This window comes from Eucyclogobius newberryi, unplaced genomic scaffold, assembly GCF_026437365.1.
Source record: "Eucyclogobius newberryi isolate DKJ021-1_F unplaced genomic scaffold, fEucNew1.0.hap1 SCAF_2, whole genome shotgun sequence".
Taxonomy (NCBI): domain Eukaryota; kingdom Metazoa; phylum Chordata; class Actinopteri; order Gobiiformes; family Gobiidae; genus Eucyclogobius; species Eucyclogobius newberryi.
Genome location: NW_027315834.1, coordinates 5,534,597 through 5,558,107, shown reverse-complemented (window position 1 = coordinate 5,558,107; position 23,511 = coordinate 5,534,597). Strand labels below are relative to the sequence as shown.

Here is a 23,511-nt window from a genome sequence, read left to right as displayed (position 1 = left end):
ATAATCCCTAGTCCCCATTTAATCAGAGGAACCGCCCAGTCCCCCTTGCTTGCAAAGTGGGTGTAACTGGCAATAACATTTGAACATTTACTTAAAATGTGTATTTTTGGAGATACTGTGTCCAAGTTATTTCTCTTGTGGATCATAAAAAGTTTCTCGGATCAACATTATCACATTATTAACCTGAAAAAAACAAAAAAACTGCTGAAAGAACCGTTTTTGAAATCAGAGACCGGCAAAGAAATGGAATCTTAACCAAATTCCATTAGCATTTGAATATTTCTATATATATTTTTTTTCTTTTTCTTTCTAAAATCTCTGGAGATAAAGAAGATTAAACAAATTTCTGTTTGGAGCCTTTAAATTTGTCTGTTATGACAGAAGAGCAAAATAAATGAGGAGCTGAAAAAACAGTGCTGGAAATACAATGTGCAATCAAGAGACTAAAGAACAATAAATCTCTGGGCAGTGATGGGTTCACCACAGAGTGGTACAAAGCTCTAAAAGCAACGCTTATCCTTCGCTTTAAAACTCTTTTAACTGGGCACTTTTAACTCAGACCTCTCCTAGTTTGACCCGCATCGAATGGAACAGGAACTGAAAAAAACAACAACCAGGAACTGAAAAAGTTTCCTGTTTGATCATTCGAAAACCCCTCAAAACCCCAAACATTTCAATTGCAGGAAAGTACTTTTGATAGCATGATTGAACTTCACAAACTCTATATTTTTGGCAGTGAGAAAAAAGTTCCAAAAATGATTAAGTGCGTTCTTCTCTCTAATTTACACAGTTTATGCTCACATGCAAATAATCCATTTAGCACACACAGAGTTGAAAACATCTATATGCAAATCAAATCAGGGGGAATATCGTAGGAGTGGAAAATCATTGCGAGAATAAATTTTGAGCAAATGATCTAAAACCAAAAGGACTAATTCAGTTTGTAGATAGATACGCACCAGTTTGGCTTTGTTGACACACTGCAGGTAGAGCGCGGCGATGTTGGAGCAGTTCAGGGTTTGCCCATCGTTTTCTCTGTAGCACGAGAGGATCTGACTCTGGAGGTCGGCGCACACGGGGGAGACTTCGAACCGCCTGCCGAGGTGAGAAGAGGAGAAACTGGGCTGTGAAAATGTGAAAATATGGCTGGGGGGGGGAGGCAAGTAGCAGGGGTCGAGGAGGGCAAAAAGAGGCGACGCAGGAATGGACTGAGTGATAAATGTGTTAGCGAGAGGATAACATTGAAACGGTTCGAAGCAGACGGACAGGAGATTAAATATCCAAATCGTATCCAAAACAACTTAACACGCAGTAGGTGATTTTTGTTGTTGTTGCGTCCTGGTAAAGCTTTCAGTGACAAAATCAATAAAAAATGAAATATCTAAAGCGGACAATTTCTTCATTACACAAAACTGAAATTGAATAAAACTGAACAGATAAAAATATGAAAATACCAAACTAAAATACCATAGCCATATGAGCAAAAAAGGGAAGTTTATCCCTGAACTTTGTTGTCAGGAACAACCTTGAATTCACCTGTTAAATTTATTGAAGAGAAAGGCGAGACTTGGATTAAAAAATGTTAGGAAACCGATGGCAAAATTCATCTTTTTTTAATTTGATGACAAAAAGCAAATCAAAGTATAAATTGTCTTGCAAATTTTAAGGAGTGGGTTAAGAATTTGGAAACTAAACTGTGAGAAATTAAAAACGAGATTGACACCGACTTAAATAGATTTTAGCTCCTAAACTGACAAAGCTTGGCATTTGTACTGCTCTGAGCCACAGCACAGCAAACAAAATCTCAGTATCAAGAAATGATTCCATACAGAAAATAACAGCTGTTTTAGGGTTAGTACGCATGCACAGATTGAAGGTAATTATGTATAATGTATACTTTATAACTCTTTGAAACAATAGGCATTTTCAACTTTAAAAAACCCATTGCCAATCCCAAAAAGAAACCTAACGTTGCCAGAAATGGGGTCATAGGTCGGTCTTGTCCACATCATTCTGTACATTATGTCTACTACATGTAACTTTCTGTAAACAAGTTAATGCTGAAAAGTAAATGTGGGCAATACATCAACATTGAGATAATATTGTGAATGTTGTTTTGAAGACGAGTAAGTGAATAGGGCATATTGTGATATTTCTGTACTTTTGTGAATCTAATTTTATAAACATTTCACATCTAAAAGCTCAACTAATAAGATTAAAGACATGTTTTAACACATTTATGTTGGTTTGACATAATATGGTCTGAATTTTGTGGGTTTACTATAATACTAATATTATCACTAATACTAACTAATATCAAGATATACATTTTAGACAATATCGCCCACCCCTACGGCAAAGGTGTGTTATGCTAACTTTGGTGATTTGGAGTGGTGTAATTACCTCAAATAAACCATACGGTAAAATCCCTGTACTATCGCAGCACAGAGAATGCAAACTTCAGCAAACATCCATAAAAAGGATAATGAATGAACTGCATAGTAGCACAATTTTGAAACAAGCCCCATGCAATTTACGGTTGCCTCCCTCATCACAATTGGATGTGAACGGTGATGAGGTTAAAATGACCAGCGAGCGTGAGTGGATTCTTCAGGTTAATTAGCTGTACTTCCTGAAAGCCCTTTACAAAGAGCTCAGAGAAAGGACTGCAGCACAATATTGATCGCTCTACCTGGTACCAGCCAATCCATTCATTGATTTTAAGTGCCTTTGTGAGTGCTGCTGGTGTCAACAATTTACATACTGAAAAGCTGTCACCTTGTGCCGGCCCGAGTGCTCCTTTCAGTGTTTTCAGTAGCATGGATGTGTGGGACGTGCATGCTAATGTGACTGGTTATAGGCTATCCGTGACTAGCAGAGCACGCCGTCCTTCCTTGAGGTCAGCCACGCTCCTCCATCTTGGAATGGTGTGGATGCAATTTTTGGAGATGCTAATGTTAAGCTAAGAAACTGAAAAAATAAAAAATAAAACATGACCAAATATTATAAACACAGAATATGTATCAAAGTTAGTTGAACTTTTTAGTTTGCCCCTCAAGATGTTTCATGTGTTAAAAATATTTTAATCTGCAGTATCACTGGGTTTTATATAGAGTTTGTTATTCAGCCAAGGTGTATTTTATATAATATAATATTCAGTGTATATATTTCAAAAGTTAAAAGGTTACCTACTGTGCCTTTAAAGAATTAATGATCAAAACTACAGTTTACTGTAACTTGCTTTATTTTTTTAATATAATTATTAAAACAGGAACAGGCACTGGAAAAGGCATCAGGTATTTAAGTACCATTGCTGAACCTGAAACCCCAGGCCAACTCAAAACAAGATCTATATTCTATTCTATGATATTTCAAGTCATATACATACATCCCTATTTTGCAGAGCAGCAGTTTTCAAATGTGACTTTCCATAAGATGTATTCCCTAGTCTGGGCTCGAGCCAATCAAAGCGCAGGGACATACCACCAGCAATGTGGCCATTTCCTATATTAACTGCTTTTGTCTGTCTCCTCGCACACCCCATAAAGATCTATAATAACGACACATCCACATGCTAGGGCTATTATGCTAATGGCAGTGTCATCGTTTTGTTCACACCAGTGCCCAGGACACTCCATCTGCCTCGCTAAACCCGCGCCCGGCCCGTGTGTGTGGCTGAAAGAAAGGGATTGTGCCCGTCAGCAAGTCTGTACATCTCAAAGGAGCGTTGGGGCAGGGGCTCGGGCCCCCCCCTTAGCCTGAATCAGATGTTTGATTTGCCCCCTGGAGTGAAAAATTACCCCCTGTTGGATACAAAGCAGAGGGATTGGTTGCACGGGTCATTACCCATAGTGCAATGCAGCAGGAAGCGGGTGTGTTGTGGGTGTACATATGTGTATAGACAGCGGTCAAATTAGTGAGACTGGGGGGGGAAAAACAAAAATCTATAGTCCTTGTGAGAGCGGGTCAGTGACAATTTGTTTTTAAATGAGTGGCACTATTAGCAGCAGGTGAATGATTAAACACGGGTTCTTCTGCTTTGCCTTTAGTTGGTTATTTATTCTTCATGGGCAGCTGCAGCAATCGTTAGTGTCTGTCGAAGGTTATGGATCTGAAGTTCCATGGGCCCAAGTCACCACACTGCAAATTCAGATTTCTTGTGAATGCAATACAAGGTGACGTAAAGGTTAGACAACCAAATGAAAACTTAAAAAAAATATATGATTACAGTATATACACATTTTAAAGCACTATCGTAAAAATTTCAGTTCATACTTCCCGACTAATTTATCATCCCAGGGGGAGATAACGCATAAAAAAGCGGGAGATTCCCCCCCTAAGAGGGAGATTTCAAATTTCATCAAAATTAAGAGATAAAAACAAATAGAAAACAAACGAAAATACTGAAGTGCGAGCAACATGACTTGCAGGACGCATTTCCGTCCCCATTTTCGATTCTCAATGTTTCCATATTGAACAGACAACACAGTGTTGAACCTGCATTTCATTTTTTTCTTCGATTTCTCATCGTCTGAGCTACTAGTTTCAGCACCACTCACGTCATTCACCATCATGGTGTCGATTTTCTTATTAAATTCGACCTGAGCGCTTTAACTTTGCGCTTTGCATTCTGGGACGGAAACACGCCCAGCAGCGTAATCACAACAAACATGGCGGCGCCCATGTCAGCTGTTCCCCCCGCTCGCCTTAGCTACCAAAATAAAGGATAACAAGGTCGATTTTTGATTTTTCGATTGAAATATCTTAAAATCTGGAGATTTAGCCTCCCGATCGGGTTGACTCCCGACCAAATCGGGAGGGTTGGTAAGTATGGAAGTTGTATTTTGATGCATTCAGGGCTAAAGGTTATTTACTTGTGATTATATACAACTATAAAACCACATAAATGACAATCTGCTGCTTGCTACAGTGAAATCTCACTATGAGTCAATAGACCCGTTTCTATTTTAAGCAGTTTAAGATCAATATTGGATAGTACAATTAACAAAATGTAGAGCAATGATCTACGCATGTTGTAGTTTACGTTTTTGATATGGGGAAAAAGCATAATGTGTCACCTTAAAAAATAAACTAAATTAGCCCGTGGGCAGCAAACGATGTAAAATGAATAAGTAGTGTGAGAGCTGGGGCCCCATCCTGCAGCATTACCTCATACAGAGGGCAACTTCTTTTACTTAAATCCAGTACAAATCATTGGACTTCCTCTGACACATACTGGCGTGTGAAGCGGTTTTGTGCGAGGCGGAATTCAGCCATTTGCTGGAAGGCATGACAAGACCATTCCTCTGTGTCGCAGTATTGAGCGATGACAGGCGCTCGGGCACAAATCGCTACTGTCCTTTTCCTATGGATCCCTCCGCTCGTTCATTACACCGCCCCTGGGCACCTACGGGGACGAGCAAGACACATCCACCCACTAATTACTTTCTTAAGCATTTGCGTTAATGCCAGGTGCATCCTGCTGATACAAACCGCAGTGTTTATCACCAGTAATGGCCTCTGAGAATGAATGAGGGGAGGAGGAGAGAGAGGGAGAGGAGAGAGAGTAAGAGAGAAAGAGAAAGAGAGAGGGGGGAAAGAGAAAACGAGAAAGACAGAGCGAGATGGGGGGACTAAAAGATCTGGTGGGTGAAATGTAATAGCAATTGTGGACATTTAAACACTCAGAAGGTCCCAAAATATCTTAGCTTTCATTTATTTTAAATGTCATAAAAAAGACCCATCTGTGGCCCCAGATACCAGGTGAACATCGTCAAATCACGTATTGCTTTTACTGATAACAACTATACACTGATGCAATTTATTCCTAATTACAAAAACATTGGACATGAAGTTATTGATGTTATATTTTGGTGTTTTGACTCTCAAGCAAGACAATTCTCCAATCAGAAAGCAGAATGAGCCTCACATGAGTCGCTCAGTTGCGTTGCCATTTTCAAAGGTGAAATCCAGCGTGTTTAAAACTGTGCTTTGTCCTCTCTCTGATCTGAATTGTCACTAGCAATGAACCATTTAAACACAATATTATAGCTTTAGAATGAGAAAAAAGACCTCAAAAGAACTGAAACCCATCAATATGCAGGCTGAGGCAGTAGATACCCATATTCAGTTGGGATTATAGCACTTTATTAAAACAAGAAGAGCGCAGGTTACATAATGTTCCTTAAATAAATGGTGAGAATTGTCAAGCGCTCACTAGTTTCCCCTCCTTTAACATTATAATGGCATGAAAAACATATCACATCTTATATCTACCAAGCCAAAATCTCTCTATCTGCAGCCCTAACAGAGCTCTTGTATTGGTGCCAGCTCTCCGCTCCTCTGCTGCGAGGACCGGGGCTGAGACGGCAGGCTGAGTTAATCATCGGGACAATAACTCTGTCACACACACTCGGAGGTGGCGCGCTGCATCCTCCATCATCTATCATTAAGATTAACATTAAGTTCCTCCTGCCAGACTCAAAGCTGCCACAGAGCCACTACAGGCCTTTCTCCAGCACTGCCTCGCCGCACTTCGACTGTTTCGTGTTAATATGCAGTAATGCTGCTGACTAATTGGGATCACTGCGGAGAAGAGGAAGTAATATCTCGAACCTGGAGCTAAGTCTTATATAAGGGTGAGCACTTCATCATCCACATTGGAAACATTTATAAACGGCAAGCAACTTTTAAAAAACTAAATTGTGCATTTTTTGTATGGTTATTGGCCCTTACACATGCTCTTTAGTATCTCTGCCTTTATATCTCGTGTTTTAAATAATGTGTTTAAAATTAAGTAATGTGGCCGTCGTTGAGTTTCCCATGTCATGATTTGAGTTAGAACTCCCTCTACTGGCTGTAGGGGGAATTAGAAAGGGGAGATAAACAAACCTTCATAATCTGTGGCCTTAATGGATTTCTCGCTCAAAAAATATCTTGCTTTCTTGATACTTTTTTCTGCTTTTGTTCTTGTACGTTGGCGTGGCAACATTAAAGATTAGGTTGTATTGACGATGGGCTTCTAGCTGCTTCACTAGCACTAGAAATTGGACAATTGCATGTTTTGGATGCAAACAATGGTACATGCTAAATAAATAAATAATAATAACTTACCAATGATAGGAATTTGATATTGTTTGTATACTGCATGACACAAATCTGTGTATATGAGTAGAGACTTTAACTGTGGGAAATCATTAGCTCACTGACAAAAACAGTTTAGAATAATCATTAATCTTTCTTACTTCGGAATTTTTAAACAGAACTATCGTAAAACATTCCCAAATAAAATTGTATCATAATTTGTTTTTGAATGATGGACAGAGATGTAAAAATGAACATGCAATTTAGCTTTTTTTTTTTTTTCCCCCACTTGGATATTTCTCGATGTCATTTTCAGTCTTTACCGGGCGACATTTATCTCGGGTGTAGGCAAAGGACCGTGCATAACGCTCAACATTCACCCGACATATGATGAAGCTGTGTTATAAATGTCAAAATGCGAACACAAATCACGCTGGTGCCACAGGTTAGAAGAGGGCTATAAAAATCTCACCTCAATCTCAATCGCTCGTCACCCTGCCCCCATTTCCACTCTGTTATTTTCTTTAGTTCCTTCCCAAGAGATTCTGGGTATATTTAATAAAACTAGATGGGCAATTTGAACGGATAAGGTGTAAATGTAGCAGTTTCAGAATAATGAGTGTGAACGTGCAAATAGGTGTGGAAAAAAATGTAAAGTAGATATACTGGGAATACTGGCAAGAACAAACTACCAGCATAACCATTTTTGTATTTTTTGTGGCCGAGCTATTGCCTCCAACGTTATATTTCAATGGGATTTTTTTGCAGAGTCGCAGTAAAATAAAGAAATACTTGAGTTTTTAAACAATGCATAGTAGCTAAAACAAAGAATAAAGGAAAAAACAACAACGTGATATTGAAACTAAGGACAACACCATTGTTCAGTTAAGCTTGTAGTTTTATTTTAATATTCATTCTGATTTAAAATCAGCATTAGTCGTGATAATAACAGTGACCAGAACTAGCTCGGGAAGTGAATTTACTAAGTGAAATTGTAGTCTTTTAAAGTTTGTGATAGAAATAGAGATATATTGAAAGTAGAGTTGGGGGAAATATTGAAAAGAAGATTGGAGACATGGAAAATTAGAATATTAAGTATATGATGTACAATTAAAACTTATAAATGACCTCAAAAAGAGACAGAAACTATTATAATGTCCCACACAAGGATATAAAGGGATAGTTATGCACTCTTATGGTTCAAGATGATGCAAAAAACAATCAAGACATTTATTTTCTTCAATTTCACCTAATTGTGATACATTTTGTGAGTCTTTCGAATGGAATTGTGGCGTGCCCTGTGATTCCCAGCCCTAGTGTCCAATCCGCGTTTGTGTTCTTTTCATGTGCAATAGTTTCTCTCCCCAAAGAAATGTATATTGAGTGTAGGTTTAATAAAACTATATTTGCAATATGAACAATTGGAGACATGTAGGCGGAATACGTGGGTTATTATTTGTCGTGCGTGGTGCGTGCGTGCGTGTGTGTGCTGCATCCCACTGACAGTAAATCTTCACAGCGTCACCCTGGGCCATCAGTACAGCACAAAAGGTCTCTATCAAAACAACCCATTCATCCCATCCCCCATCACAAACCATCATTGAAGACCCCGTACTGGTCATATCCACTGATGGGCAGAAATAGATCATTGTACGGGAGCTGATGAGGCAAAGACACAGAGAGACGCTAACTCCTCAAGCAGAAACAAAACCGACAGGTGTAAAACACAGCGAAACATCTTCCCAACGTCGTATTCTGTGAACCTCTGTAAAGATTTGAAATGGGGTGGAGAGGAGGAGCTGGTTTTATCCGGTTTAATCAGTGATATAGATTGCTTCCTGGCTGCAAATGAAATGGCAAGAGTCCCTATATAATAGTTCATATAGTCTCAAACTAGCAATATTTCAGATAGGACATGTTCTTAAAGGTGCACTATGTGGCAGTTAAAAGGGACAGAATATGTACATTAAGTTTTTTTCAGGTACTGATATTAAGCTAAACCATAACTTAACATGTGGTTCATTGTAAACAACAATATTAATCTAAAATGGCTTGATAATAGAAATGGATCCATTGACTTTTTGTTTAAAAATGTAGAACTGGTAAGCTCCTTCATTGTGACATTTCACCGTAATAAGCAGCAGCAGTTATTTACATCTTTACTTTTATTTTGATAAGTGGCTAAATGACATTTTTGAACCCTAAATGTGTCTTAATTTTTCAAAAGATCACAACTACGTACAGGGATGTGGGCGGGGCAAGGGGGTAGGTGAAAACTGAAATGTTCTGAGCAAATACATCTTTTAGCCTAAAATAATTTTATTCAGATTCACATTTAAACAGAACTTGTCCTCTAAACATTCCCGGAGCTCTCTGACCGTATCAGTCTGTGTCTGTGACAGAGATGCTCTGAATCTGTCAATGCATTTATGAAACAACGGTGGAACCTGAGAGAAAACTCCTCCATCAGACGGAGCACATGAGCGAGGTTTGGATTAATGAAGCGTTGAGACCAGACGCAGATCTAACATGCTACGTCTTTACGCAACGCACGCTGGAGCTTGGATCGACTCAAATGATCAGACCCTGTAAGACATGTAGCAGTGTCCAAACCTGACCCAGAACAAGAAGTCCCGTTATCATTTTGTAACATCTAGCTTGCTCTTAAGGGTGCTCCTGTTTAAATAAGGATATGTCTGTACCAGACTCATGCGCACAATCACAGAAGTAACCAAAGTTTTTATGTTCCACAGGCAGTTTTATTGGCAGAATAAGAGCACCTGACAGAGCTTCGTGCGTCACATGCGTTTGCACATCTGCACTCCTCAGTGGTCGCTGCAATGCAAGTTTTGGGTTGATGGGGGAAACCGGGGTGCCTAGAGGAACCACCCAAACCACCTCAGCTGGCTCCTCTCGGTGTGGAGGAGCAGCGGCTATACTCCGAGCTCACCTTATCTCTAAGGAGTGCCAGCGACCCTGCGGAGGAAACTCATTTCGACCACTTCTGAGATCTTGTCCTTTTGGTCATTACTTTATGTTTGTCCTGCGTGCCTCGGTCAAACCTAATGATTATCGCCTCATATTTAAGTAGATCCAGGCTTTTAGATAGGATTTGAAAACATCCTGTCCAAATAATTTTGTCAGGGGGTAGATTATTGATTTCTACAATATAAATAAAATAAATAATTCAATTTTTTTTTTTTTATAAAGTACTACCGACAACTCAAAATTGCTTGAAATGAAATATAAAAAGCGGTATTAAGTCAAAAGATTAGAGCGCGTGAATGAATTTTTCCTGCGGGAGTCTGTGACGGAGCAGCTCCGTCCCTCCGTCATAAGTAACTTAAGGCCATTTTATGGCACTTTGGAGGTGTGGAGAGGGCGTGATGTGACGTGGGTTCACATACACAGACTCCAGCTGCAGGTGGGATCTATAAAGCACAAATTGCGTGGTGGAGAGCACACAGTGTTTTATAAATCAGGGTTTGCGTTGCACATGCCTCTAGAGGCCACTTTGAGTAGGCACTTGCTCAGCAAAATTCCTCCTTTATAAATGAGGCCTCTGACCTGTGTTAGATAGTGCACCTTTAACATTGCTTAACAGTTTGATGCCTCATTCATTCACAGCCCAGTCACACTCAGGTTCCATCAAGTCAGTACTCTAGAATTATAATGTGGTTGCTTGGTAACAGTTGTGGAATTACCGATTGACTGACTGACTGAAGTCGCTACCAAATAGCTATAAGATGACAACTTTTGAATGTCACTTCTGGATGAATGAGAGATTACATTGACAACAGGGGTAGTTTCTTGACAAACTAATACTCATCTTATTTGATAACTTTAAAGCTATACCAAACCATCCAAAAACTCGCATACGGCTTAAAATCTTTCATACACAAACCCTATTTTGTTGAACATTCTGTCTTAGTGCACAAATGAGATATTTTTTCCTGTTCAGAGTCAAGTGAGGTTAAGTTGGCCTCGACTTGCTCACGTCACCGCGGATGTTCTAGTCAATTTGTTCTTGTTTTTTTCATTTCTCTTTGTCATAGCCATTTTCTATTATACTTGTCTTGATTCTTCCAATCATATTTTCTATCGAGTCTCCTTCTCTTGCCTGATGGATTTCTCCACGGGGGGGGGGGGGCCCAGTCAGGTCTCCATTTAAAACGCAGCATGACTTAAATGTGTGTCATTTTTCTCCCTAACTGGATCATTTGTATTTATTTGCCCCCCTCTGCACTGACGCCTGCCTTAACTAAAGCCAACATGAGGGCTTCTTAAAAGGGGAGCGGCCCCTTCGCCTTAACCCTATTAACCCTTAAGTGGACCCAAATGATGACAAATAGACAAGTTGGTGATTGGGAACTCAATCTGGTGGCAGGCTTGGTAATCTGTACTGACCAATGGATAGAGGATACACTGGGAATGTTTTGTTCCTTTGGGACATGGGGGGGGGGGGGGGGGGGTGAGCCATTAGAAAAAGCTTTTTAGGGAAGTGAAATTCCTTTTGTTTAGCCATCTTTCTAAATTGAGTATGTAACACAAAAAAAAATTGTTTTGTGTAAACTTCTTTCCACATCTTTAAGGGTACAAGACTATTCAGAAACAAGTTTATTTTTCACTGTCTTGGGAAACATATTCACTGTGTAGTTCTTTATTTTACTTTTCATGGCCAGAGCTACATAGTTGGGTCACATTAAAGAGGCTGTGCCACGATAAAACGTTATAATAACTACACTTATTCCCGCCCTAGTAACAACAAAGTCTTCATTCATAGTGATAGTGATTGTATAAGTAGCTTTTGGGGTCAGACTCAGACTGCTGTGTGTTTCCTGTATCTCAGAAATACACAGAAGGTCTGATGATGATTTATGGATTCATACAAAGGTACCTCCGGAGCGTTACGTATAATGGCACAAATCTGGGAACTCAAGTGTTTTTGTGAGGTTCAGAGAAGGACCAAAGAAGATGACCTCGAAAACAGGATTAATGAAACAAATGTAAATGAAGCTAAATAAAACTCCAGGTATGTGTTTTTTTTGAAGGAACAATGTTAGAACATGGTCAAAAGCTGCAAAAATGTCAATTTCGCATGTTATGTGTTCTTTAATGCCAGGTGACGATACCAACTGTCTCCATTTATATTATTTGAGTATTCATGAATGTCGTCAATACTGTAGCATAATATTTCAAAAGCTTATAGACTAGAGTCCTAAAGTTGTAATGTAAATTTTACTACATCAATTCTGTATTGATACTCAAACTCATTTCTACCCTGTTGGCAGTTGCCTGTATGTTTTGTGTCCCTGATAATGCATGTGAAACGATGACAGATGAACTGTTATGCTTGCATATGTCGTGCACTTTGTTCAACTGTACCACACTGTAACACAGATCTATGGAGACCATTTTAGAGCAGGGCTTTACATCGTTACACAAGATGGGAGGTATGGTCAATAAGCTCTGCTGTGAAAAATGAACATCAATACTTTAGCATATTGCATTGGTTAAACATGAGTGGAGATGTATGAAAAACCTAATGCTGAAACACAGTCCAAGGCTGTAGTAAACTAGGTAATAAATAATAATTAATTTACTGCAGTGTAATAATTGTTTTCTGGAGAATACATGTTTAAGCAACATTTTGTTTTTCCTTTGAAATAACCTAAAGCAACATACATATGGTTTTACTAAACACAATTGACCACACAAAAAGCCTTCTTTAAGCAGGCTTCTCCCACCATATAGGATACAAATGCTAGTTTGAATAGTCCTGAATAGCTGGAGAAAAATCATATTTTGTTCAGCAAAGAAAAAGGCAATAAGGTAATGGAGGACCAGGATGAAACCAACTATCAAGGGCTGAACTGAAATAACTTTGGGCATTTAAAAAATGGAAAATCTGACTTTTACTTTGAACTAGAAAAGGGACATATTTGGGACAAACTCAAATCCTGTCGGTCTTTTCACTCTCTGTGTCTGTGTTTGTATGATCTAAAACAAACTACCGGTAAAACAAATAGATTTAGTAGAGTCTTCTATCAATTAATGTATAATGAATACAAAAATGCAAGGCAATATTTAAGAAAGACCTCATCATGAGGTTGGAAAATACATGCTATTGTATTAATAGTTGATTCGGATATAAATAAGCATCAAGCCTTTTCTTTAAAATGAAATAGAATTTGTCACTGTATCAAAGACTAAATGGGGTATGTGTGCGTCTGAGAATTGTGTTTCTTTTGCTGCCGGCACAACAAAGCTCTTAAGGCTGGAAGAAGAGATTCTAAAGCGGTTATTGACTTCTGTCTCCTCGGTTGACCACCATCTTGTCCCTGTGCGAGGGTTGCCGTGGTGACTGGATTGAGGTGAGCCCTAACCTGACAGAGGGGTCACACAATGTTGCACAGATTGTCCTGTGTTGTTGGCCCTAAATAAAAGCAGACACTAAAACACTAAACTCTTGGTGCATGATATTATTGTGCATTTCATAAGAGCTTGTTGTGGGTTTTAAGTTGCAATGACGATAGCTTTTAAAATATTCACAATTAGTTTGATATAAAATAGATAAAGCAATATTTTTTAATGTAAAGAAAATGCATTTATGTATCTTTTTTAAAACAGGCGTTAGCACCTATTCATGCGTTTCAATCATGTGACTTATTTGTTGTTGCCGTTTTGAAGACGTCACCACATGCTGTTACCTTTCTCAGCTGTTAGTCATGAAAAACAGCACATAAAACAGAAATTGAGAAGAGTTGATACTTCCAGAAGACAGAAGTTATGGGTTTTGATCCTTATCTACAGCGGCGAGTCACTGACACTTAAAAGCAGCGACAATTTGCCATAACAAACGTTTGTGAACATTTACATCTAAAATTGCTCATCCACAAGCCCTCTGCACCAGACAAGAGTGAGTAACAGTCTGATCTTAAAATATAACTGTAAATTAGGCTTGTTAAAACTGTCTGCAAGTAGGCTAACCTTTATTTGCATAGCCACGCAATAATGTAAACTAGCATTAGCCAGCCGCTAACGACCTGAAACAAACAGCTCAGCCTCAGTCTGGAGTGATAACTGTCCACTGGTCCCTCTTGACCACAGTAATACATTCTCTGGGGATGCTAAACAAGAGGAATCCTTTGTTTTGGAACTTAAGTTGGCACAGCCCGCAGCACTGCATGCAGCTTTCATCCTCAAGACTAACTAAAGCTAGTGTGTCATGAAGAAATCCAAATTTGTATCCAAAAGCACTCAAAGCTATCAAAATATACTGAATCGTTGCTGCTTAACCTGGGATTTACTAAACCACATTTCAGTATTTTTATGTGAAAATCCCAAAACAAATTTGATTCTAGTCTAGATGTATAAGTGACGTTTCTGACACTCGCAGTGAGTGGGATCATTCATTTTGGCCCCGGACCATTGCAAACAAACATTCAAAGACCAGAAAAACTGGTTATTAACCTGTCAAGAACCTTGCCTAAGTGGGATGTTTCTTTCTGGCGTTTGCATGTCCTCCCTGTGTCTGAGTTCCTTGAGGTATTAGATATTACCCAGAGATCTTTCCTGAAATGATAGATGTTTACCTCACTATTGAAGCTTATTGTTTAAGATCACATTCTGTCAGTAATCTTTGGTTTTGCTCCTTCAAAACCATGAAGCCACCACACCAAAACCACCACAATTATACTGTAGATCTGGAGACGGGTCCTCAGTTGACTAGAGTTTTAAAAAGGTTCATGTTTCTCTTTGAGGACAATGAGTATACCTTAACAACTGATATTACATTTTTTTGACAAAACTTGCAATGTCAAAAAATACCACAAGATATTACAAATTACGCTGTTTGAGCAATATTCAAAATCGTGCATGTCCCAGGCGCCAACTCAATTAACTCATGTAAGTAATTAATAGTGCGGCTTGTTGCATTTATTCATCAATAAATCATTATTCGATTAAATTTAAGTCAGAAGAGTCATTAGTTTGAACAAACAGGGCCAAGTAAATTTACCTGGCTCTGCTCATATTTACATTCGCTCACAGCATTAAACCTGTTGGATTGGTTCCAGTGGATTTTCCCTCTTCACCCATGTAAAAGATAACAAGTACCTCGGAGCTTTATGGCACTGCAGCTAAATTCAATCTGCAAGCAAACTATCTTATGAAAAGTGAAGATAACTTTGAAACTTCAGCAACTTTTTGTAATGAGCACATAATACAACATGCACAAGACATCTTCGTTACAAACCCCACAAATACAGGCTTATAAGCAGTTTAATGGGTCCTTAACACAAACGTTAGGCGCATATTGTCTTTGTGGTGCCGTAGTAGGTGACCAACATTTGTACACACACACCAACAGAGCATCTGGACATGCGCAGGTCGACTTTAACCACAACTCTGAAACGGGAAACTCAAATAGAGAAGATTTTTAACATAATCAAAAAAGGAAAACCGCTTTCTCCTGCCCCCCATATGAGAGTGAGTCATCTAGAAACTGAAAACAACCATTAATATGATGCATGAATTGTATGGTGGCAACGTGCATCAAAGAAGTTGGAAAGTTTGGCGACAAGTTTCATTATAAAAACAGCTGGAGGAGCATTTTGTAACTCATTAAGTTATTTGTCGTGTTATTTGTTGCAGAAATCTGGGTATTAGGACGATAAGATGTATTATGCTGCTGCTTATTCTCTTCAAGACCTGCAGCAACACTGCGATGAACTGATCACTATAGGGTACTGGAAATGAATCAAGAACACTTCCAAAGCACTAATGTAAAAGATAAGAAATGTCTAACAGGCAGATCAGCTAAAGTCATATCTGAAATTTGCCGTGCATCTGAATTAGCTAGAATTGGCAATAAACATAAAAACTTTCTTCTTGTTGTTGAAAAACAAATTCTATTAAAAAAAACTGGAACACTAAGTAAATAATATGTAATTACTAATTCATTGTTTGCAACCTCAGAAAAAATGCTTTACAATAAAATATTGTATAAAGTGAAGGGAACAGATTATGCCAAATTAAGCTTTTAATAGCTTATTAGCTTTTCACTCAATCCAACAAAACTGTTCATTTAAATTTGTCAATAAATTAAAAAACAAAATGTATGCCGTTCTCCGACAACAAATACTTGGGCATCTGGATCGATAAGATGACAAATAATCTTAAAGCCAGATTGTCATTCTTCCTTAGAAATAAAAAGTGTATTTCTTTTAATTGTCGATAACAGTTCATCCAGGCTGCATTTATGGATTAAATACATTATGGTGATATTATATAGTAGGGCTGCAACGAATCGAATAATTCCTGAATAATAATAATTCCAAAAAAGCTTTGATTATTATTTTATTGATTCGATGCTTCGTTTAGTTTACATATTATAAAAACACGTGAATCTGTGGCGCGCGGAGCACACGGAACTACTTGTGGCGCTTTTGTTCCCCACGGAGCTTCTTTCTGAAGCGGCTGTAGCACAAGCGACGTGTTTTAAACTCACGAGTGTGACCCATGGATCTATTATAGGTGCGACCGGGAAGAGTTTTGTTGTGTAAAAGAGCTCGGTGCCGCGAGCTGTCGCGAGCAACCACCACAACTAGTTCCGCGCGCCGCCCGCCCCAGCACCCGCGTCCTCACAGCGGACCCCCGCTCCCCCACGTCCTCACTTTGCTTCCCAGTCACACTCGTACGTTTCAAACATGCCACACTCTCCTCTGCGGCGCCTTGAAACAGCGATACATCCATGGAAACAGCGATACATCCATGGAAACAGCAGGAGGACCGCGACCGTGTTGTAATAATCAGATGTGAAACAGAAAGTCCGCGATGACACGGAGCCAACGCCGTAAAGTGACAAAATGCAAAATGTAGAGCCACCGCTCAAAACACAAGCATCACTGTCCAACACACAATGTTTAACAAACAAATGTCTTATTTTAAGTTATGTGACAGAAACGCAAATGAATTCATACTGTAACAAAGAGAAATGTTGCTGTTTTGGGGACAAACTCATGTGAAATTAAGAATAAAATGTGTTTTTTTAAGGCAGAAACTCAATTTGTTATTTGTTTATTACAATAAACTATAACGTTTATTTAAAAAAAACTCTTTAATATGCTTTTAAATAGTTTACGGATTGTACAAACAAATTAACCGATTCATTGATTAAAAAAATCGATAGATTAATCGATTACTAAAATAATCGATAGCTGCAGCTAGGGATGCGTACCGCTACGACGGACCGGATCTGGACTTGTAAAAACGTTTCGGTTCAGGTCCAAAAAAACGAAACCCCGGTGATTCGGTTCTGGACTCATTAAAAATCTACCACTCACACTCTATATCCTTTACGTTCTAGAATCTAAACCATCTGAAACCTTCCATAGATCGCGAAATTCGCGCTGGAAAAGACGTAAACACTGACATCGCTGTCAATGGCGCGCCCGGAGCCATCAGCGACGCACGCGTCTTCCGCGCGGCAGAAGTTGAAGCCGGCGCAATGAGTTTAAAGACGCGAGAGACCGAACATTGAGGCGGCAGCCGGGAAGATCGCTGACTTTATTTGAATCGTTTGAAGCCGCCGCGTGCGTCGCCGCTTGTGCCGCTCCGTGAGTTAGTTTAAGACGTTAAAGGAGCGGGTTGTGCTTTGGTTTGGGTGTAAATATTGTAACTTCTCGCTCAGGTCAGTAATGCTGGTTTAGTGCTCACAAGTTGTCACTTTGTCTTGAACAGAGTTGGTTATTGTTGGCCGTAACCATGGTGATGGAACAGGAACATCAAAAATTACCTCGTCTCCTGAGCCCGCTCTTAGCTCCGCCCCAGAGACCGCACGCACGCGCACTAGAGACTAGGGTCGCTACAATATGAATAAAATAACTGTATTATGTTGTGATGTAGCAATTATTTAGGTGGGTTAATGTGCAATATACATATTTATACATCTAAGTAAATACTAAGTCAAAGTAATATTGTTTAATTGCTGGATTCATTAATTGGAGCTTATATTTTGTAATAGTATTTGTATTCTACAGTTGTTAAATATGGTCTTGTGTTTAATGCTGTTAATATGATGTATTGTGTAAAAAAATGTCATATTCTATTTTTGATACTGCTAAGTTGATTGATTTATAGTGGTTCTAGTTGACTGTTTTTGAAGGTTTTTATCTGACTTTGATGCCAATGGATCTGCAAAATTAAAGAGTGGAAATGTATCTAAAGGCATTAAACTTCAAGTGTGGGGAACAGCCCAGTCAACCCAGTAATACACTTGACAAACATAGTATCAGCTGAAACAGCCGCCCCAATACCAATACTCAACATGCTCTTGTTCGGAAGTTGTTCCTCTAGTAAAAGAGTAAAACATATGAATGTGTGTTAGCTACCTCCTAGCTTGTGATTTGTAAGTTGCAACTTCTGTTAAAAACAGTGAATAAACCAGATAAATTGAGTTTATTTCAGTCTGCAGTTAAGCCTTGTGTTTGATTGTCTTTGTTCATGTGTCTTCAACTTAATTTAGCCAAGTAGCTTGTGTTATGCTGTTATAATATTATGCAAAAATGGCATGAGTTCAGCCGGACTCATTAGGTCCGGACCTGAACCTAAACCTCTGGATTCGAATCCGGACTTGAACCTGAACGTGGGTTTAGGTATGCATCCCTAGCTGCAGCCCTATTATATAGTGTCTAAAAATTGACTTTTTAAGCTTTTAATCATGTTCTAACGTAGTTCCTACTCAAAAACATAGCTTCAGTAGCATTTAGCTTCATTCACACTTGTTTGATTAGTGGTTAGAAAATCTTCTCCCTTCCGAGAGTCAAAAATATTTGTCCTTTAAGTTGTTACTATACAAAGTTGGATTTTAAAAATATTCAGTTTTAATGTGGACTAATTTAAGTTTGTCCACTGCATTTTGAATAATGAAAGAAAAATATTTCACTGAAACATTAGTTTAAGTGAAATACACACTTGAAGTTCAATAATGCATTTGTTTTCAAAATGTGGATAAAATTGTTAATTCATTGATAGGATAAGATCCCACAATGGGGAATTTCCAGTGTTGCAACACAGTTTAGGCACAGAAGTATAATAATACAAACGGATTAGAAATAACTCTTGTAATCTTAATAATGATAACATTGTTATTTACAGCTGTTATATGGACAGAAAATATTGCACCAGGGATGATTGACATTATGTCACAGTATTACCCATGATAATGAAGCTGAATGACACATGTTCAGGGCTAACAGTGTTTGTTGTAGAGTCTGAGAGCAGCAGAAGGAAAGACCTGTGAAACGTCTCCTTCACACAGCGAGGGTGGATCCGTCTGTCACCTGAGGGGGTGAAACTCAGGGTCGTGAGTTTATCCAGGACCCTTCCATCCTCCACCTCAGAGAACAGCCCAGGACGGAGCTGGACTTCTAGATAATTTTGTCCAGCTTCTTGTTATAGCTAGAAAAAGTATAGCTATCACCACTTCTCCCACACAGCTTGCAGCAGCGGCAGGCAGTCTGTCAGGTGCGCTCTTTTGACCTCGGCTCCTCCAAACACCGGCGTTTTGAAAGACAAACAAAGAGCCATTTATATTCAACAAGTTGTGCTCCACGCCTCTCTAGTCCACCTTTCCTGCTGCCGGCTTGTGCGTTTGCTATGGAGAATCGAAGTGACGACTGAGGCTCCTGTTATTGTCAACAGGATTAAATTAAAACAGATTTATTCACAAGAGCTTAACAAATAAGCAACAAAACAAAAGAGCGTGTGCAGCCGCCAAGAGGAGTGACAGAAAAGTGACAAACTCATGAAATGGGATTCTCTACGGCCAACTGTGGACAGGAAAATAATGAAAGTAATACGAGTAAATGTAGCCACTGAGAAGTTTACATTACAGGTATAATCCCAACTCCAACAACAATATGTTTAAAAGTAATACAGATGCACTAATACCATACTATATACATACCATACAATACAATACGTATTGATTGATTACAGGGTTCTGGGCTATGGGTTCAGTGGGAGGTAAATCAATGAATGGACTATTTACAGTCTGTACAGTTTGTTGTTGGCCCAGAATGTTTAATCATATTATGCCATTACATTTAGTAACTTCAAGAATAAATTTTAGTTACAACATTTGGCTCAGTTTTGTGAAAGGTTTAAACATTTTAAGGAAAGTGATTTTTGATTGGTTTCAGAACTGAACAATCTGGAACGGTGCATCTTCGGTTAAAAGGACATAAAAGTCTGTTTTACAGGCACAAATAGTGCCTGATACAAACGTTTCAATATCAAATGTCAATAGGAGAGAAAAAGAAAAAAGAATGTGGACTGGTGTAACATTCGGTAACAGAATGTCCAAGGCACTATCTTACCTTAAAGTCAAAAGTCCTTATAAAAATATGAACAAAATTATATTTGATACTAAAAAGCTCAATATTTGTTACCAATTCAGGCACCACATTAAAACAAATACATAAGCTATATTAGTGTTAGTACTCTGAGCACATTTACAATGTCCATAATACAATACAATAATTTTAATATTTTTTTTTAAACTAATAATAAAGTTCAAGAGTATCAATTCTTGGTCTAACCCTAACTATAACTAAATCCTTTACATATTTATTCCTTCTTAAGAACAGTGTGTTGAATGTGAAAGTGTGTATTTCACTCCAGTATGTGGAAGCTTTGTGCCATCAAATCCAGAGGGACCATTTGGACAAATACAGTGACTGGGGCTGAACAAAGACGGCCCAAAGCTGCAGCAAAGGTTAGCACTGACTGAAGCTTAGATCGCACAACTCTCCCTTTTCATCCCCTATTCCATCTTCTGGCATAATCTCACATCTATCATTTTTCTCTATTCTCTATGCCTGTCAGAGCGCGTTTTAAAACTAAAGCCCTGTTGGGTCACTGCAGATTCTACAGACACAAACTGCCAGTCTTTCTTATGGATGCACAACACGGCCGTATCCACGTAGTCTCAGAGGTTCAGACATCAGGATTTGTCTGTGTTTACTGAATGTAAGGCAGGGCTAAACAAAGAAGGAGGACCAAATCAGAATGAATGTTTTCATGATACTAATATGATACTTGGTACTTATAGAAGACTACTAAACCCAAAACCAAACCTGGACTAGATCTAGATTGTTTCATACAAGGACTAGAACAGGACGAAGTCAGACCAACCACAACCACATCAGAACTAAAATGGGCTAAAGTTAGGGCCAGATAACGACCGGGACTAAACCCAGACTAAACAATGAGAACTGAGCCAGATGCAAACCAGGGCTGAAGAAGGAATACACACATTTCTAAACCATGACACAACCAGACAAGGACTAAAAATCTAGGGAAAGATGAAGAGATAAGATGAATCTATATAATCTGAACTAAACTGTACAGTCAAAAAAAATTAAAGCTAAACCAGGCCACATTAGGACAAAACCAGGTCTAAAACACACTGGTCTGAAGCAGAACTAAGCATAGGGACGTCACGATATAAAATTTGTAAGTGGCTCAGAGAATAGACTTTGAAGCAGCTCTGCTTGTGTACAAGTCTCTCCATGGCCTAGCACCAAAGTACATCTTGGACATGTTAGTACCATATGAGCCATCTCGGACTCTGAGGACCTCAAGGCCTCCTGCTGGTGCCAGAGTCAGGACTAAAAATGGGGAATCTGCGTTTCACTTTTATGTAGCTAAAATCTGGAACAGTCTTCCTGAAGATGTGAGACAGGCTTCTACTCTGACAATGTTCAAGTCTAAGCTAAAAACAGTTTTGTTTAGCTGTGCATATGACTGAAAGGATTTTTCTTTGCACTCTTCTCTTTTATATCTTAAGTTGTTTAGTGCTGTAATTTCTTTGTGATTTTATTGCATTTTTCTGCTGTGTGAAGCACTTTGAATACCTTGTGTATGAAATATATGTGCTCTACAAATAAACTTGCCTTGCCTTGCCTTACCATTATGTATTATTGTGAGAAAAAACAAAGATTTAACGATTATTCGTTATTATTGAGACTGTGACTGAACAAGAGGGAAAGCTTTCATTTTCTTTCATTCTCGGATGAAATTGCCACCATCGCTATTTTTGGGTTCTTATGATTATGTTGTTACCAGAATAATCACGATTGTGGATTAACCTAATAATCTTGGCATCCCAAGCATAAACTAAACTAAGACTATGAGAATCAACATGACAAACCTCAGTATTTGCTAAATTCAGCGTATTCACGTTTACATGTGGTGCAGTAAAGGTCACACGTTTAGCAGTGGACAGCCTGATAACGCAGCCAACCTGGATAAACCACTCGTGCTGAATTTGACAGCTTATAAATCAGATGCACTGGCTCCAGACTTCGTTCCTATATGTGCACGGCTGGGGACTCTTATCTAAAGTGTCAAAGCTAAAGTGAGTAAAAGCCTTGCACCTCTGGGTCGCCGGGAGCCACTAGAATGTACAGTGGTGTTGCGTTATCGGCGAGATGCTGTTTTTTATGTTACACCAATGTCTTTTGTCTTGGGCTTCCTGCAGTAAACAACACAAAACATTTTATGCGGATCGTTTTTCGTAGACTGGCGTTTGAGAGCATTCCCCTCACTGTTTTCCAGGCAGAAGTGCTAACACAAAGGTTGGTGGTTCGATTCCTGCTCTCGGGCACTGCATACCAAAGTGCATTGTGTCCTTGAGCAAGACATTTCACATACATATAACTTTTGAATGTGTTATTGTAACTGTATGTTGTTAGTCCAAATTTGTGTCACTGTGAAACGTGGAGTGAACAAGAAACAACTTCCGGTTTATTGCCAGCTTTTTTTCTGCATTCATATTTCTTAGCGCCTCTATGCCGTGTTTTAATGTCTCTTTATGCTGCTGCTTTATGCAGTGGAAATATGGTTTCAATTTTGACTCAAGTTCTTCCAATAAACAGGAAATAGTTGATGCTAATGTGTGCTAGCTTTGTTCTGCTCAGTCTTTAGGCACAACACATAAAGTTAGCATCACAGAAAATACGGCAGTTTATCACAAGATCAAGTCAGCGTTCGGTGATAACTCATCATTTTCTGAGTCAGTCTCTTGTCCAATTGGCTCGCTCAAAAGCGCACCCGGAGCCAGTGCGAGCTAGACCTCTTTGGAAACTAGAGATCTCTTTGGATCACTTAAATGAGGCAGTACGGTTCTATACCAATCTGCTCCAAAGGAAACAAATGGGAAAACATCTTAATTTTTACCTTTACCCCAACAGAAACTCAAATTATTAGTCTAAAACAAGGACAAACTAAATCAAAGTCAAATCAACCAGCTAAGTCAAATGTGTTGTTAAAACTAGACAATGCAACTAGGGTTGGAGAAATGATCCATTTGTCATTTCAGGATCAATAGGTCATATATAATCCTCAGGCTACCCCAAATAA

At 38.9% G+C, this 23,511-nt stretch overlaps 1 protein-coding gene across 3 annotated transcripts in view; it reads right to left on the bottom strand.

Moving 5' to 3' along the window:
- Window positions 1–23,511, bottom strand: part of chchd3a (coiled-coil-helix-coiled-coil-helix domain containing 3a) — a 140,638-nt gene that overhangs the window by 7,493 nt on the left and 109,634 nt on the right. For all 3 annotated transcript variants that reach the window (XM_072454088.1, XM_072454091.1, XM_072454090.1), the window contains one exon: window positions 960–1,095. In XM_072454088.1, coding sequence (XP_072310189.1) covers window positions 960–1,095 — 136 coding nt within the window. The remainder of the gene's footprint in view (window positions 1–959; window positions 1,096–23,511) is intronic.